A 16,437-nucleotide genomic window follows, 5' to 3' on the forward strand; every position below is an offset into this window, starting at 1 on the left:
CCTGTAACGGGAAACAAAAGTGGATGATGGCATCTGCTTCCTCCTCAAAGGGACCAGGACGCGTTAACAGATGAGCAAGCAGAGGCGGGAAGTGTCCCTGTCCCACCAAGTCCTCCCGCAGGGACACCCGAGGGCACAGCCAGGGCGGTGCTGAGGGTTACTGGCCAGCGCACCTCCCATCCGCAGCCAGCACCTCCCCGGCCACACGAAACCAGGGGTTGGACTGTTGCCTCCTTTCTGCCTCCTAAGAATTCTTTAAGGAGCAATGATTGACAGAAAGAGGCTCAGAGAGGTGAGGTAACGAGACCAACATCACCCGGATGGCCGCTGGTGGCAGAGCCGCGACAAGGAAGGGGCCCGGCCCAGTGGGGCCCTTCCCAGGACCGCACTTCCCCAGCCTCCAGGAGGAAGCTCTCTGGGAGGAACTGGTGTTTGTCCCTCCCAGCCTCACCTGCCTCACCTGTTCTCTGGAGGTGGGACACCCCCCTACTTGGTGTCCTGCCATCCACCCCCTACCCCCCGGCGAGCCCCTAAAGTACATACACTCTCCCATTTGCGATAGGAGCCCCAGTGGGGACGCAACTCTTTTCCTAAGACTTTCTATAGCCTGCCTGTGCCAAGTTGGCATTCAGGAATCACGGGTAACTACGGGAAGGCAGGGACGCCCGGGTGGCTCAGCGGTTGAGCGTCTGCCTTCGGCTCAGGGGGTGATGCCCAGTTCTGGGATCGAGTCCCACATCAGGCTCCTTGCAGGGAGTCCGCTTCTCTTTCTGCCTATGTCTCTGCCTCTCTCTCTGTTCTCTCATGAATAAATAAATAAAATATTTTTAAAAAAACAGGAAGGCAATAACTATGGAAAATGATAGATCACAATGGTCAAGCTTGCAAGACCCAAGTCAACCCAGTCCCGACGGATTCCATATGTGGCTGCGGACAGTAAGAGTGACTGACCCACAGACGGAGCACCTGCCGGCCCCAGGTCCAGGGATCATCACTCTAGGTCTGACTCTTGCCTCTTCTCCTCTGAGGCAAGTGCAACAGCCACACCCAGACAGACCCCAAAAGCCAGTGCTGCTTCCAGCCTCGGCCTGTCTCTCTCTCTGCACTGAGCCTTAGCAGTAGGTTCCTGGAGACTGTGGCCCTGACCCCCGCAAAGTCAAGTTGAACCTTCCAGCCCTCCCTTGGGCTGTTCACCTGCGTGCATTTCCAGTCCAAGAAACACGCCGTCTGCAGTCACAGGTAGAGCTGTCAACAGACAGGGACAGGGCTCCCATTTAGCTCCCATTCCACAAAAAGGAGGCAGCCTTCCCGACACAGAGCTATAGACAAGCAACACCTTATAAAATTAGTGATCCCAACAGCTGTAGAAGAATTATACTCCTCAGGGGCGTGATGGGGTGGGGGGAGCTCAGTCAGTTAAGCGTCTGACTCTAGGCTTTGGCTCAGGCCATGATCTCTAGGTCGTGGGATTGAGCCCCATATTGGGCTCCAAGCTCAGTGCAGAGTCTGCTTCAGACTCTTTCTCTCTCTTCCTCCCCCTCTACCCCTACTCACTCTCTCTCTCAAATAAATAAATTAATCTTAAAAAAAATAATTATACTCCCAAGATACGCGTTTTCTTTCATATGTTCAAGGATGGAAATCCTTTTCCTTTTCTCTCTCTCTCTCTCTCTCTCTTTTTGGGGGGGGGGCATGGGAAGGTAGAAAGAGCCTGAACGTGGCATTGGAGCAGCAGCTCCACCACTTAACAGCTAAGGGCCCCTGGGCAAGTCGTAAGGTTAGATGTTAGAATTTTTCCTCTCCCCCCAAACCCACCACTCTGGAGTCTGGCACAGACTAAGCCTTGGTGACAACAACATAAGATGGAAAGGGGACAGAGATCTTTTTCAACATAATGATGTACCATATAAAGAGGTGCTAAGTCCCAAGATTGGTGGGCACTGGCCATCTAGTAGACATTCTGTCTCCAGACAATGCAGCACCCACCCGACCCCACCCAGAGGGCAGCCCAATGACACTGAGTGAATGAATGACGATCTCAGGTATCAGGGAGAAGCAGAGGGCTTCCAGGACTAAGAGGCCATGAGGGCAAGAAAGAGAAGGAGAGAGAGAGAAGATTCCAGTGGGGAAGGGCTCCTCTGCAATTCATTGGATGGAGTCAAAGGAGGAGGAAGAGAAGGGGTCAGAGGATGAGGAGGAGGAGGAGGAGGAAGAGGAGGACCCAGCAATCAGACCCCAGGAATGGCAGAGCAACAAGGCAGAAGGAGCCTGGGATCCCAACAAAGGGGAGCCTCCATATCAGCCCACCCCCACACCTAAATTTCCATGAGGGAGGAGTAAACATAGCCTTGTTTTAGCCACTATTTCTTTGGGAGTCTGTGTAATTTTTTTAAAGATTGTATTTATTTATTTGACAGAGAGAGAGAGAGCACAAGTGGGGGAGCGACAGAGGGAGGAGAAGCAGACTCCCCGCTGAGCAGGGAGCAGGATGCGGGGCTCCATCCCAGGACCCTGGGATCGTGACCTGAGCCGAAGGCAGATGCTTAACCAACTGAGCCACCCAGGAGTCCCTGGGATTCTGTGTAATTTTAAAATATGTATTTGATTCTGAAAATACTTGGAACTTAAAAGGGCATTAAGTCACCATTGTAGAGAGGATGGGACCAGAATCCTCCTTAGTTACCCCAGTGCTTCCTGGACAACACGTACTGGGTAAGTACCCTAGGCCACAGCACCACATGGTCCTGTCCTCAGCGAGCTTACGCTCCATGTTATGTCACTTACCCTTCGTACCACCCTGGCAGGAAGATGTCTGTGTCCACATTGTAGAGACCAGGAGGTTAAGCCTGAGGGATTCCCAGTTGCTTGAGGCCACCAGCTGGCAAGGGTCCATCGAGGACTCGGGAGCCACACCCTTACCGGTAATCCAGTGGTTTCCAAACTGTGCTCCATGGCACCCTCTAGTCTGTCAGAGGTTGTCATGGATGGAGGGTCGTGACATGAGGGGTCAAGGGGAAGGTGTTCTCAGGAGCCCAAGAAAGACCTGGCATGCAAGAGAGATCGGAGGAGACCTCGAGGTCACCACAGCTCTTAGTGGGAATCAAGAGTAGAAGGGCCCTGGGGTGAAGAGGAGGCCACCCAGGATGGATAGTGCCAGAGACCAGAGGCCCCCGACTGACACCCCCAACCTGGGAATGAGGGAGGGGTGCTTCAACATGCAAATCAATCTACAGGCAAATAGAGCATTGAATTTTTAAAATATATCTGAGGGGAGGTGGGCGGGGGGTGGGGGTGAGTGGGTGATGGGCACTGAGGGGAGCACTTGATGGGATGAGCACTGGGTGTTATTCTAGATGTTGGCAAATTGAACACCAGTAAAAAATAAATTTATATAAATATATATATCTGAGTTTGTGTATGAAGATTCGCATCAAAGAAAGTGATTTTTAAAAGAAATCACAACAAAACGTCAGCTGGGGGGTGAGATTCGGGCAAGTACTTTCCAATGTCCTTCTGTATATTTTCTGGGTTTTCACATGTTCCTTAATGAATATTTCATAAACAAAAGATACAAATGAAAAGGGAAACTTGTTTTTTGGGTTTTCCTTTTTTTAAGAAACAAATGAAGGGCTGTCCTGGTAACTGGATTATTCCACTAGATCTAATGAATTCATGTTACCAGAAATGATCGCCCATTCCAGTCTAAAAACAGAACACTTGGGCGTCCCTGCCAACATTTCCCAAGCAAGGGGAGGAGTTCTTTGCACGGATAAATAGGTGTCAGCACCCGTGAAAATCCAGCACTCCGGGCAGGCGGTGGCTTTGGAATCCACTGAGTACGTCCAGCTGTAGAGGCAGGTAATCCAAGATGCAGTGGGTGCGTCCTGGGAGCAAAGGAACCCATCTTTCTAGGGTGGTTCTAGGCCTTGGCCTGGAGCCTGGGAGGCGGGAGGGAGCCAGGCGGAGGTGTGCCAGGGCGCCGGGGACAGTTCTGGGGCTGGCCCCGGAGGCCATGCCCTCTGAAGACAAGTCTTCCCCTCTGGGTCTGAGTTTTCACACCTGCAAAGGGGTGGACATACCACTAGGGCTTCTTTGACTGTTCCTGCCTCCAACACTTGTGGATTCTGACTTTAGCCAGCTGGGTGCCCCCATACGCAGGACCCTCCGGACCCCAACACACCTGAGGTGCCTCCCCTTGTCCGGCACCCGGCACAGCTCTCACTCCGTGGTGCAGACGGAATGTTGCAGGGGGTCCCTCCAGGCAGAGCACATGGGGTCTCCAAGGGGGCCTGGCGGGTGGCTCCTCTCCCCTCTCCCCTCTCCCCTCGCCCCACCGGGGGCCTTGGCCAGGGAGACAGGCCGGCAGTGTCTGTCCAGCAACTGCTCAGAAACAGAGCCAGCCTGCCAACTTGCCCAAACAGAGTTCTTTTTCTCCAGAAATAATTCAAAGCTGGTGGGGGGGTGCAGGTGGTGGGCAGGATGTTTAACTCGTCCAAGGAAATGGTTGCATTAGCCCAAGAGTAAACAGAGAGTTGAGGCAATTGAGCTACTGTTGCCCCTCAGCTGATCTGAAGGTGTCTCTAGTGGCTTCTTGATGGAAATCAGTTCAACTCTGTCCCTTGCCCCCTCCCCTTCCTCTACTTCCCCTCCCACACCTCCTCTCCCCTCCCCACCTCTGAAGCTCTGCTTTTCTCCTCTGAACTCTGGGCCTGAGTGGGCAGAGGCTGAAGGTAAGTAAATAATCATGTTGGCTGCAGTCCCTGGCTCTGACGGCTCCTGCCACAGCTCCGTCCCCTCTCCCTGTGGAATCACAGCTCTGGCGTGGCTGGGAGTTTCAGGGAAGGGGTGCCCTGTGGGAGGAGATAGGCCTCTGGAACCCTGTTAGGAGCCCGACACCTTCATGGTTTCTCGCCCGTGAGCTGCTCAGCATGTTGTACTGAGATGGGGATTGAGGCTCAGAGAGGTTCATCCCCTTGCCTGTCACCACGCAGCAAGGGCAAGCAGCCAAAATGAAATCCTAGCCCAGGTCTGCGCAGCCCCGAGGCCCACACTGCGTTCCCCCCACCGGGTAGCCAGGAGCCAGGCCAAGCGGTGTCCTGCCCCTGCTCCTCCCGCCGCTGGCTGTGTGACTGCGGGCGAGCCCCTTCATCTCTCGGTGCCCAGTTTGTCGCCAGTGGGGAAAATGACAACAATTACCTCCAGTGTGATGTGGTCTTGTATGTTGGGTGCCCGGGAGAGTGCCTTCCCCTGGAAAGTCGCAAAGCTAACAGAGGCAGAGACTGGAGCACAGGCCACACTGGGAGGGAGGGGGTGGCAGTGGGAGGCGCTCGGGGCACCATCGGGCTCCCCAACACTTAAAGGAGCTTTGCCTTCCAGAGCAGAGGACAGAGGGCATGTCACCCCTCTTGGCTCTGGGGCTCCTGGTGGCCGGGCTCTGTCCCACTGTCCACTGCCTCCCGGAGGGCATGCGTGACCCGGAGAACGTCACCCAGGAGGATCTACCCAATGAGACGTCTGAGAACAGCCTCCGATTAGCCTCCAGCAACACCGACTTCACCCTCAGCCTCTACAAGGAGCTGGCTTCGAAGAGCCCCGACAAGAATGTCATCTTCTCCCCGATGAGCATCTCCATCGCCTTGGCCTTCTTATCCCTGGGGGCCCAAGGCACCACCCAGACCGAGATCCTCGAAGGCCTCAAGTTCAACCTCACGGAGATCCCCGACAGGGAGATCCACCGGGGCTTCCAGCACCTGCTGCGGGCCCTCCACCAGCCCAGCAGCGAGCTGCAGCTGAGCGTGGGCAATGCCATGTTTGTGGGGGAGCAGCTGAAGCTGCTAGAGACGTTCGTGGAAGACGCCAGGGCGCTGTACGCCTCGGAGGCCTTCTCCACCAACTTCCAGAACTCTGCTGCCGCCGAGAAGCTCATCAACGACTATGTGAAGAATAGGACGCAGGGGAAAATTGTGGATTTGGTCAAGGACCTTGACCTACACACGGCAGTGGTCCTGGTGAATTACATCTTCCTTAAAGGTGGGTCCCTGGCTTGGGGTTTGGAGGGAAACAGGGTTTTATTTTATTTTATTTTATTTTATTTTATTTTATTTTATTTTATTTTATTTTATTTTATTTTATTTCATTTATTTTATTTTATTTTATTTTATTTTTATTTTATTTTATTTATTTTATTTTATTTTTTATTTATTTTATTTCATTTTATTTTATTTTTTTATAAATTTATTTTTATTGGTGTTCAATTTGCCAACATACAGAATAACACCCAGGAAATAGGGTTTTAGTTCTGAGCCTTCGGGACCATTTCTGGCCTGTGTAGCAAACCGTGGGATTAGGGAAACCGCCACAGAGCAGGTGCCCTTGGTGGGAGTGGGCAGGAGTGGGAGGCACCACATTCCCGGGATGCCCCCTGCCTGTAACCATTGAGTTCTTATTTTTTTTTATAAATTTATTTTTTATTGGTGTTCAATTTGCCAACATATAGAATAACACCCAGTGCTCATCCTGTCAAGTGCCCCTCTCAGTGCCCGTCACCCAGTCACCCCCACCCCCCCCACCCCCCGCCCACCTCCCCTTCCACCACCCCTAGTTCGTTTCCCAGAGTTAGGAGTCACATTGACTTCTTGTAGGGTTTTCCAAGTGACGCTTCGCCTCTGTAGGGAGTAACTGCAAAGGAGCCCGGCAACCCTTTGTCTGAGTCAGAGCAGCACTTTTTACTCCAACTCAAACGTGCCTGGCTCCCAGAAGGAAGGAGCTGTCCCTTCAAATTGCTCCAGGGTGGGCAGGAACTTCAGCTTCCTCCCTGCAGAGACACCTTTGGGGACGCTCAGGAAGCCCTTTGCCTGTGCCCACCGGGGCCATTCTGACCTGGGCTCCGTCCTGATCAGGGACTCTGGTCTGGGAGGTCCCAGCAAGTCTGGGGGCCATCTGCACGGGGACACAGCATTCAAGGAGACCGGCCATCCCAGGGCTCTGCAACCAGGCTCCCCTGTAATCTTGAGGGTGGTGCCGGCAAAGGTCACCATCCCGGGAAGTGCCTTGGAGGGGGCACCATCCAAGACAAGACCCCTTCCCAGGCTCTGGCTGGTCCAAAGCCCGATCCCTTAGATAGGAACGCGACACTAACCTCCCCAGCACGTGCGTTCCTAAGAGGCGGAGAGCAAACAGGAAGAGTCAGCCCGTGGAGCCGCAGTCCTAGTGGGAACAAAAAAAGTGGACAGAGACCCAAAGAAGCATCATGGAGTCAGGGGGTGGCGAGGTGCCTGAGAGATAGGAGCTGCATGGAGACACACAAACCTACACTAGAGGTTCTGGCTGAGGTCTGGGGCCTGTGTTTCTGGCTGCAGGTGAAGGCACGGAACCAGATTTCTCTGTAAAACTAATCTGGACCCGATATGTTTGCCTGTTGTATCTCCTGATTTTCTCCTAGGATTTTCTCCTCCAAATTCTCCTCCCCAGGGACACACCAGCCCAGCCGGGCCTTCCCCTCCTCTCCTGCCTCGAATGGTGGGACACAGGCAGGGGGTTTGGGGTGGGTGGCTGCACATTTCCCTGCAAGTCCCCAGGCTCTGGTTCCCCCAGGAGCTCCCACCCACCCCATTGAGGGCTCCAGTCCTCTTGTGCCTCTGTCCTCTGTGGACCTCCCTCCAGCCTACATGACAAGGCGTACATGGGCATGCAATCAATTATTAGCGTTGTCTCCTTTAGGGGGTCAGGGATTCTGCATTCCTCGCCCTGCTGCAGCCACCCACAGTGCTCCCAGGCCCCTCTCCCGTCTCTCCCAGACCCACCTCTCTCCTGCATCCACTATTCCCAGATTCCTGTCGCTCTCTCACATATCACAGCTAACCCAGTCTTTGTCTCATAGCCGTGTCCCGACCAGATCTGGGGGGCTCACCCCCACCCCCGGCGGCCACCCACTGGCCAATGCTTTCCTGCAAAGCACGGCAGGGCCAGTGGCGTGGCTGGTGCTCTGCTGAGTGTCTCCATCATTCAGGGGACCCCGGGCGGAGAAGGGGTGGAGGCAGGGCAGCCCTTGTGTTCACAGACTCCTCTGACCTCCAGCCAAGTGGAAGACACCCTTTGACCCCCGAGATACTTTCAAGTCCAAGTTCCAAGTGAGCAAGAGCAGGTCGGTGAAAGTGCCCATGATGAACCTTGAGGACGTGTGGGTGCCTTACTTCCGGGACGACGCGCTGTCCTGCACAGTAGTGGAGCTCCAGTACACCAGCAACGACAGTGCGCTCTTCGTCCTCCCCGACGAGGGCAGAATGGAGGCAGTGGAGGCCATGCTGCTCCCAGAGACGCTGAGGAGGTGGACACATTCCCTGCAGATGAGGTGATGACCCCAGGGTGCGGCCGGGTCTGCTTCCTCCTCAGCCATTCCCACCCCCTCCCCACCCTCCCTGGACTCCCCATGCCCCCCAGCACCCAGGGCCTCCCTGATGGCCGAGGCTGGGGCTGCAGTGCTGGGGGAAGCCACCCTGGCACAGGTGGAGCTTGGGTTTACCCTGCCCTTTGCTGCCCCGGGGGGCTTTGGGCCTGAAGGTATCTCCTCTATGAGACACAAGGACCTGGGACGGGACAGGGGCAGAGGCTGCCTCTGACTGCAACATGCTCAGGTCCCAGGGAATCCTCAACAGCCGGCATGCTTGTCTCAACCTCTCGGAGGCAGAGGGGACAGATGGGCCTGCCATCAGGTGAGGGCCAAAGCAAGACAGGCTCTGAGCAGCTCTGCGCCGGCTCTTACATTCATTCATTTATCCTTTCACCCATTTTGGCACAGGTCACGTAGGTTAATGGGGAGCCTAGTAGGTGCCAGGCACTGATTTAGACCCCAAGGGTAGGTCAGCAAGTAAAACACAAATCTCCTGCCCTCGTGGAGCTTACTTTGTACTCAGGAAATGAGAAAGTAAATAAATATGACAAACAGGGAAATGATTTAGTATGTCGGACGTTAGGAAATGCGGATGAGGCGGTGGATGATAGAGCATGGTAAAGTGATTAGGAAAACTGGACCGACAAGGAGGTAGTTGGTGATTTTATTTTATTTTTTTTAAGATTTATTTATTTATTTATGATAGACATAGAAAGAGAGAGAGAGGCAGAGACACAGGAGGAGGGAGAAGCAGGCTCCATGCCGGGAGCCCGACGCGGGACTCGATCCCGGGACTCCAGGATCGCGTCCTGGGCCAAAGGCAGGCGCCAAACCGCTGAGCCACCCAGGGATCCCCTAGTTGGTGATTTTAAATAGGATTGCCATTAGGTGACATCTGAGCATCAATATGTTAGAGGTGAGGGGCTGAGGCCTGTGCGTATGTGGGGGAAAAGCATTCTTGGCAGAGGGAACAGCCAGTGCAAAGCCTCTATGCAAAGCCTGGAGGGTTAGTGAGACAAGAGAGGCTAGAGCAGGGTGAGAGTCAGAAGTCAGGGGGCTCCACGGGATGGCGCAGATTGAGGAGGGCCATGCAGACCCTTGGAGAAACCTTGACTCTTCCTCTTCTAAGTGAAGTGTGGAGTCCTCACTAGGTCTTGGGCCAAAGGGTGAATGATCGGAGTATTGTTTTAAATACACCCAGGAGGCTGAGTGGAATAGAGCACAGAGGACAGGCATGGAGGCAGGAAGCCAGCTAGGAGCCCTGTGCAGCGATCCAGGCAAGAAGTGTGAGGAGTCGTCAAGTTTCAGATGAACCTGAGGGTAGAGATAGGCTAGGACATGGCATCCAGAAGACTGATGTCAGGGGAACAAGCAAGGCACCGTGAGTTCTGGCCCGGTCCTTGAGGGTGGAGCCACTGGGAGGCAGTTCTGGGCTCTGTCCCTGTGATGGGGACATAAGGAGACAACTGTGGGTCAGATCCCAGGAAGCCCCAGGACACAGGGACCCGGCTCTCCCATCCCTGTTCTCCACCCGCAATGCGTCCTTCCTTTAACAGCAGATAGCTTCCACCTGGCAGGGGCTCGGTGACTATCTATAATCGGATAGACTCGCCATCACACACCTTCGATTTACAAAGCACAGAGGAAATACGCCTCTACATGCTCCTAGCCCACGGTGGGTGCTCAATCAATACTTGTTAAGTGAATGGATGGATGGGAGAGTGAATGAATGTGGAGAGAAAGAGATATCTCCCCTGCTCATGGGACTCAAGGTTTATGGGGAGACACAGCCTCCCCTAGGCTGGCAGCTGTAAAACCAGTGACAAGAGTCTGAGGGATATAAACAGAGGGAGATGGAAGCTGACAGGTGGTCGCTGATAGCTGCACCTGCTTTTGCTCCAAGAACGCACCAGCAGCTCTGCTCAGGAGCAGGAGAAGCCCCTGCCCTCAAGGAGCTCGCCAGACACCAAGAAGGGGACCTTCAATTGCTTGTTTCAGGATTCCCCGAGACCCTTTGAACGCGATCCCTCCGTGTCCAGCCCCTGCTTGGACACTACGCCTTCCCTCCGCTCTGTGGAGCAGCCCCTCTTCTCGAGCCTTCCTGCCAGTTCATCTATGTGCCTCCTGTTCTGCTCTTCACCCAGCTAGCCCCTTCCCCTCCCTCTGGACTCAGGCTTGATGGAAGCCTTCCTGGTGCCTGTGGAGCACGCTGTGGAATCCCCGTCAGAGACAGGTGTTTCCTGCTGCACTGCAGGCTTGCAGGGGAGGAGCAGGGCAGGTACTGGCACCGCCACGACCTCCGTACTGGCACACGTAGGCACTTGCCCATGTGCATGGATAATTCACATTATCCACAGGATTAAGCATAAGCACAGGAGGTCAAGAAACTGGGGAAAGGAGTACTTACTTCCAGCAAGAAGGGGATGGTTAGAGAGGAAACCAAGGAAGACCATGCTGTGAGGTGGGAGAAAGTGAGCAGTGAGTCGAGCAGGTGTTCAAAGTCATGTTTCTCATTTCCTAGGAGGATAGACAACCTCTACCTGCCAAAGTTTTCCATCTCCAGCAGCTATAATCTGGAAGATGTCCTTCCCCAGCTGGGCGTGAGAGAAGTCTTCACCAACCAGGCCGACCTGTCGAGAGTCACAGGGCACAAGAACCTGGCAGTTTCCCAGGTGAGCGGTTCAACTTTGGATAATTCATCCTCTGTATCCAAGCCTGAATGGTAAAGGGGAGGCAGACGTTTGGGGAACCTTGAGTTTGCATGAATAACTGCATTGCTCAGTACCCTGTCCCCCTCATGGTTCTGCCCCAAGCCCAGGAGAGCTGGGTGGCAAGCATGTTGGAGGCTAGTCCCTGCCTCCCCTGCAATATCCTGTGACACAGAAGCCACTCGTGGGGAAGAGCCTGTGCTGGAACCAGGGATGGACCCCACCCCATGCTCTATCTTTTATTGTCTACAGCAGCAAATAATTAAAGTGCTGGACCCCCTCGGTTTTTCTATAAAATGGGGGTGATAGTTCTTGGCCAGTGTGCAGTGCCCGGCAGAGTAGGGGAGAGGCACCAAGTAGTGGCAGCCGTCGGGCAGTAGTGATGGGTGTGAGAGGAGCATACAGGGCCCCTTGCACTGCACTCCCAGAAACAAGGTCCTCGGAGTGAAGCAGTTGTCTGAGCAGCCCTCCGCTCTCCTCTGCACCCCACCTTCCAAAGGACACGGTAATGGCAATGAAAGGGCATGCAGAAGGGCCTATGTGGTCCTCAGATGTGAAGCCACATCTTTGCACAGCAGCCTGGGCCCCGAGGACATTTCGGATGGGGCAGGAGCAGAGCTGAGGGCAGTGGGGCCCTTTGGGCCTGCGGGGCACCTGCAGCAGCTGCTTCGAGGTAGAGAAGCTGCCAGAAATTCGCTTGCAGGACAATCGCCTGGGTTGCCCCGGCCCCTCCCTCTGCAATAGCGAGTGTTTGGTGGGGGGACAGCACAGTGTCTGGACTCCTCAGAGAGGCCTCCAGCTCAGGGTGCCCCTCCTCTCCATCTCCGTGATCCTGGGCAGATGTCTCGGAGCCTCAGAGTCTCGGTTTGTACCTCTGTGTGTGGGAACCACGCAGGACCCCTGACAGGGTTGCCAGGACGAATGAAGCGATCGGTGACAGGCCGGGGTGGAGGCTGCATGAATGTCAGTCCCTTTGGGGCTCCCAGGCAGGCTGCTCACCCCTTGCCCACCGGATCTTCCCGCAGATAGTCCACAAGACCCTGCTCGATGTGACCGAGTTGGGCACAGAAGCCGCTGCCGCCACGGGAAGTAAAGTTGTTTTTTTATCTGGAAAGATCGGCCCACTGGTCACTGTTCGTTTCAACAGACCCTTTCTGTTCTGCATACACCACAAAGATACGGAGAACATCCTCTTCTGGGGCAAGGTCACCAACCCCAATCAAGCCTAGGCCTCCCCCCGCAGAGGTGGGGCCCCTTTCAGAGGTCTGTGGGTGCAGCCTGGCCTCTCTGCACCGAGGAGCCACGTGCCAGGCTCTGCCCTGCTCATCCTTTAGAAGGTGCCAGTGACTACCTGCTGGCTTCCAGGGAGCCTGTGGGCTTTTTGATCTGAGGCCCTGAGGTCTCCAGACAGCAATAAACTATCTTTCTTGGACTGGACACTTCCTTTGTGCCTCTCTGCCCCAATCTGCCTGACTGCACACCCCATAGCTGCCTGTGCCCGGAGCCCAAGCTCTGGGACCTCCCGCTGGGCTCAGTCTCAGCCAGGCTCTGGGCACCTCTGCCTTGGGTTACCGTGCCCTGGTTAGAACCAGGCTTGGTGCTTGTGGCCAAGCCCACCTGACCCTCAGGCCTATGAGGGGAGGGGATCCTGCTGCCTGATTCCGTCTTCTGTGGGCTCCTTGTCCCCCCAGTCTTGCCCTTTCTTTCCCCTTGCCTGGGCCCAGGATGTGTCCACGCGCTGACCCCCAACCCTGACCACACCTGGCACAGCCCCTGGACCCCTCGCTCCCGGGCCTTCTCTCTTCCAGGATCCCTCAGCAAAACTGGGGAGAGTAGCTACTTTGTGGGTTCCTGGTCAGAGCTCCTCACCTGCCTCCCGAGTTCTGAGTCCTCCCCAACAGATGAAGCCCTTAGCAGCCAGAATGGAGGGTGAGAGAAAATGAGCAATGCATGGACAGCCGCAGTTAAAGCCAGCCACACAGTCGTTACTCTGCTGGTGTTATCAGGAACTGTGTGATCTCTACGGCTGACGACTGACAGCTAAAGAGTGGAGATCTTTCTGCCGGGCAATCTGCCAGGACCACTACCATTTAGTCCTTGTGACCACCCTATGGGATAGATACTCTTCTGAGTCCCATTTTATAGATGAGGACACTGAGGAGCAGAAAGTCTCAGTAGTTTTCAGCTAGAAATCATTACCAGCAGAGTGTGATGCCAACCTGCTCGATGCCACAGGACCTCTCTAAACCACAACAAGCTTCTGCCCTTAAAGATGCTCATGGTGATGACTCTCATGGGCTTTCATCTGATGGGCAAGACTGATGATAAAACTAGGCTCTGGAAGCTGAGAGCGGGGCACCAAGCTCATCTTTCTACAGGGAGATAAAGAGCTCTGATGTGCATATGTTTAGTCAGAGATGCCTGTGGGTCATGAGAGAAGAGATGTCTGCAGCTATCTGTCGCTCGAGAATTTGGGGTGGAGAGACGGATGTCACGGTCATTGCGTGTTGGTGGTTAAGCGAGACCATAAGAGGAGATAAACACCTTAGTGTACATGGTGCTGAGACCCCAGAGGCACCCTTACCCAAACACCAACACATAAGGGGACAAGCAGACCACAAGGAGATTGCAAAAGAGCAGGAGAAGACACAGGAGGAAAAGTGTGGCCTTGTGAAGACCCAAGGAAGAAGATGCTGCAGCAGCAAGGGACGGTTGGCATGGAATGGGGCTGAGGAGCCCTGGAGGAGAAGGGTGAAGAGCATCCTCTAGAAGAGTCCGACACTGGTCCATGGGGGACCTTGGCAGGAACAATCCCAGGGGAGGGTGAGAGCAGGGACCAGCCATGGGGGGTGGCCAGATGAGCCGCCAGCTAGGGGAGCTATGATGTCAACACCCCTCCATAGCTGTTTGACATCGAAAGGCAGGAAGAGGGGAGCTTGAGAGTCACATAGAATTAAGGGAACCGGGGGGGGGGGGCACTTGATGGGATGAGCACTGGGTGTTATGCTTATATGTTGGCAAATTGAACTCCAACAAAAAATAAATTAATTAAAAATAAATTTAAAAAAAAGAATTAAGGGAGGATTTTCTTTCCATTTTCTTTTGTGATGAGAGACTTAAGCATGCTTACATAGTAAAAGTCAGCCAAAGAGCTTGAAGATAGAAAATAAAAGAAGTCAATGCTCAGCGGGGAGTCTCCTTAAGGATTCTCTCCCTCGGAGTGCGCCTGGGTGGCTCAGTGGTTGAGCATCTGCCTTCAGCTCTTCAGCTCAGATCATGATCCCGGGGTCCTGGGATCGAGTCCTGTATCAGCTCCCCACAGGGAGCTTCTCCCTCTGCCTATTTCTCTGCCTCTCCCTGTGTGTCTCTCACGAATAAATACAATCTTAAAAAAAAAAAAAAAAAAAGGATTCTCTCCCTGCATCCCTTCCCCTGCTCATGCTCTCTCTCTTTCTCTTTCTCTCAAATAAATAAACAAATTTTTTTTAAAGTGACTTTATACAGACTCAGTTTCCAAAGCTAAAACCGCTCACTACTGGCCTAGCTGGTAAATCCCAACCAAGCTTTCTATCACCCTAAAGCCACCGGAAACTCATCACAGCCCACGAAACCCCGTAAGTACTTCCCCCAACTTCCCCCTTTGAGGCATTACTGAGATGCTGTCCAGGTGGTGTTCTTGCTTGCTCAGCAAGTTTATGAAACCCAGATTTGTGTGATCCAGGGAGTTCCCTGGGGATCTCTGTGGAGGAACTTCAACCTTAGGAAAACTCAGGATTCCCAGCAGAACGGGGAGGTGCCAGCTAAGGTGCAGAGGGCACATGAGTCTGGATCCCAGGGCTCTAAGCCCTGCTGAGGTCCTAAGTGCTAAGTGACCCAGAGGGGGTGGCCTTGTGCTTTCTGAATCTCCATGACCTGTGGGTGAAGCTCTGTGAAAACATGGGAGCTGGAAATCTGCCTCGGTACTGAGACCTCCTGGCTATAGTACACTCACTTCCTTGGAGCAAATACTTACTTTGCACAAATCCACACTTCTGTGCCCCCTCCACGGCGAGGAGGCAGTAAGAGGAATTAAAGGGAGAGAAAGGCGACAGCAGATGGAGCAGGGGAGAGATGTGTGAATATAAAAAGGGACACTTTGAGGCCGACTTAGGGAATGTCATTGATTGGATCGAGTAGAAGGAGGTAACACTCGGGCTGCCATATGGGAGGCTTGGGAACCTGGAAGACATCATCTGGTAAGACGAGTAACGTAGAGCAGTGCTTCGTGAGGTAGGCCACAGAGACCAGAGATGCCTGACCATCACCCACGAAGGAAAGCGCAGAGAGCAGCGGCTGATGTGGTCACATTCATACATGGGAATAGGGCGCAGCCCCACAGAGGAGTGAAGTGCTTCCCCACGCCACGGCATGGGCGAACGTTGAACACACTATGCTCCGTGAAAGAAGCCAGACACCAAAGGTCACGTACTCCATAATTCCATTTATATAAAATGCCTAGCCTAGGCAAGTCCACAGATACAGAGAGCACTTTAGTGGTCGCCAGGTGCTGGGGGGCGGGGAAGCATGCAGAGTGCTGCTTAGTGGGGCTGGGGTCTCTGTTGGGGGTGCCTGACACCGCCTGAACCTAGATGGAAGTGATGGCTGCGCAGCATCGTGCATGTACGCACCCCCGTCAAACTGTACGCCTTTAGATGTTTGATTGGGTGCATCTCACCTCACTAGACAGAGAGGGAGGCTTGCAGGCACAGGAACTCAACGCCTTGCCAGATCCCAGTTCTAACAAACCAACGGTAAAATGAAATGATGTGTAGGATTTGCTCCAAACAACCCGAGGGAGAAAAGGGAGTGGAAGGTATGGGAAAATGGTGCTGACCTCATATTAATAATAATTGAAGCTGCTGGAGGTATGTGAGGTTCATTACACCATAATTCTTCCATAACAAAGATTTGGAACAAAAAAAAAAAGTCTTATTCCCCAGTATTCAATGCATCCTCAGCACATAGTGGGTCCTACATAGTGGATGGATGGATGGATGGATGGATGGATGGATGGATGGATGGATGGACAGGTGAGTGGATGGATGGATGGATGGATGGATGGATGGATGGACAGGTGAGTGGATAGATGGATGGATGGATGGATGGATGGACAGGTGAGTGAATAGATGGATGGATGGATGAATGCAATGAGTCTCATGCCACACCCCTGCTATATCCTCCCCTAGGTGAACAAGAGAAACCCCTGAAGACCCTGTGAAGTCAACAACAAGGAACCTCATGGGTATTTATGTCCAGGCAGTGGATGAACACAGTAAAAGTAAAGTAATAATGAATCTGGGA

General features: G+C 53.7%; 1 protein-coding gene and 1 long non-coding RNA gene across 4 annotated transcripts; one reads left to right on the top strand and one right to left on the bottom strand.

The window, feature by feature from the left end:
* Positions 1 to 3,706: 3,706 nt before the first annotated feature.
* On the top strand, positions 3,707 to 14,591 carry SERPINA3 (serpin family A member 3). 3 transcript variants are annotated; one of them, XM_035719998.2, is made up of 5 exons: positions 3,707 to 3,858; positions 5,377 to 6,030; positions 8,077 to 8,350; positions 10,911 to 11,061; positions 12,906 to 14,591. In XM_035719998.2, exons 2-5 carry the CDS (start codon positions 5,394 to 5,396, stop codon positions 13,038 to 13,040), a joined length of 1,197 nt encoding a protein of 398 aa, XP_035575891.1. In that variant the 5' UTR covers positions 3,707 to 3,858; positions 5,377 to 5,393; the 3' UTR covers positions 13,041 to 14,591. The 3 variants fall into 3 exon arrangements, with proteins under 3 accessions (XP_035575891.1, XP_025299244.1, XP_025299245.1); XM_025443459.2 differs by lacking the exon at positions 12,906 to 14,591 and adding an exon at positions 12,123 to 12,534; XM_025443460.2 differs by lacking the exon at positions 12,906 to 14,591 and adding an exon at positions 12,123 to 12,534 and having other exon boundaries at positions 3,752 to 3,854.
* Positions 9,042 to 12,255, bottom strand: LOC112657431 (uncharacterized). Its single transcript, XR_007412525.1, has 2 exons — positions 10,797 to 12,255; positions 9,042 to 9,830 (listed from the first exon to the last, which is right to left on the bottom strand). It is a non-coding gene; the product is annotated as an uncharacterized LOC112657431 (long non-coding RNA).
* Positions 14,592 to 16,437: the final 1,846 nt, after the last annotated feature.

This window comes from Canis lupus, chromosome 8 (assembly GCF_003254725.2).
Source record: "Canis lupus dingo isolate Sandy chromosome 8, ASM325472v2, whole genome shotgun sequence".
Taxonomy (NCBI): Eukaryota; Metazoa; Chordata; class Mammalia; order Carnivora; family Canidae; genus Canis; species Canis lupus.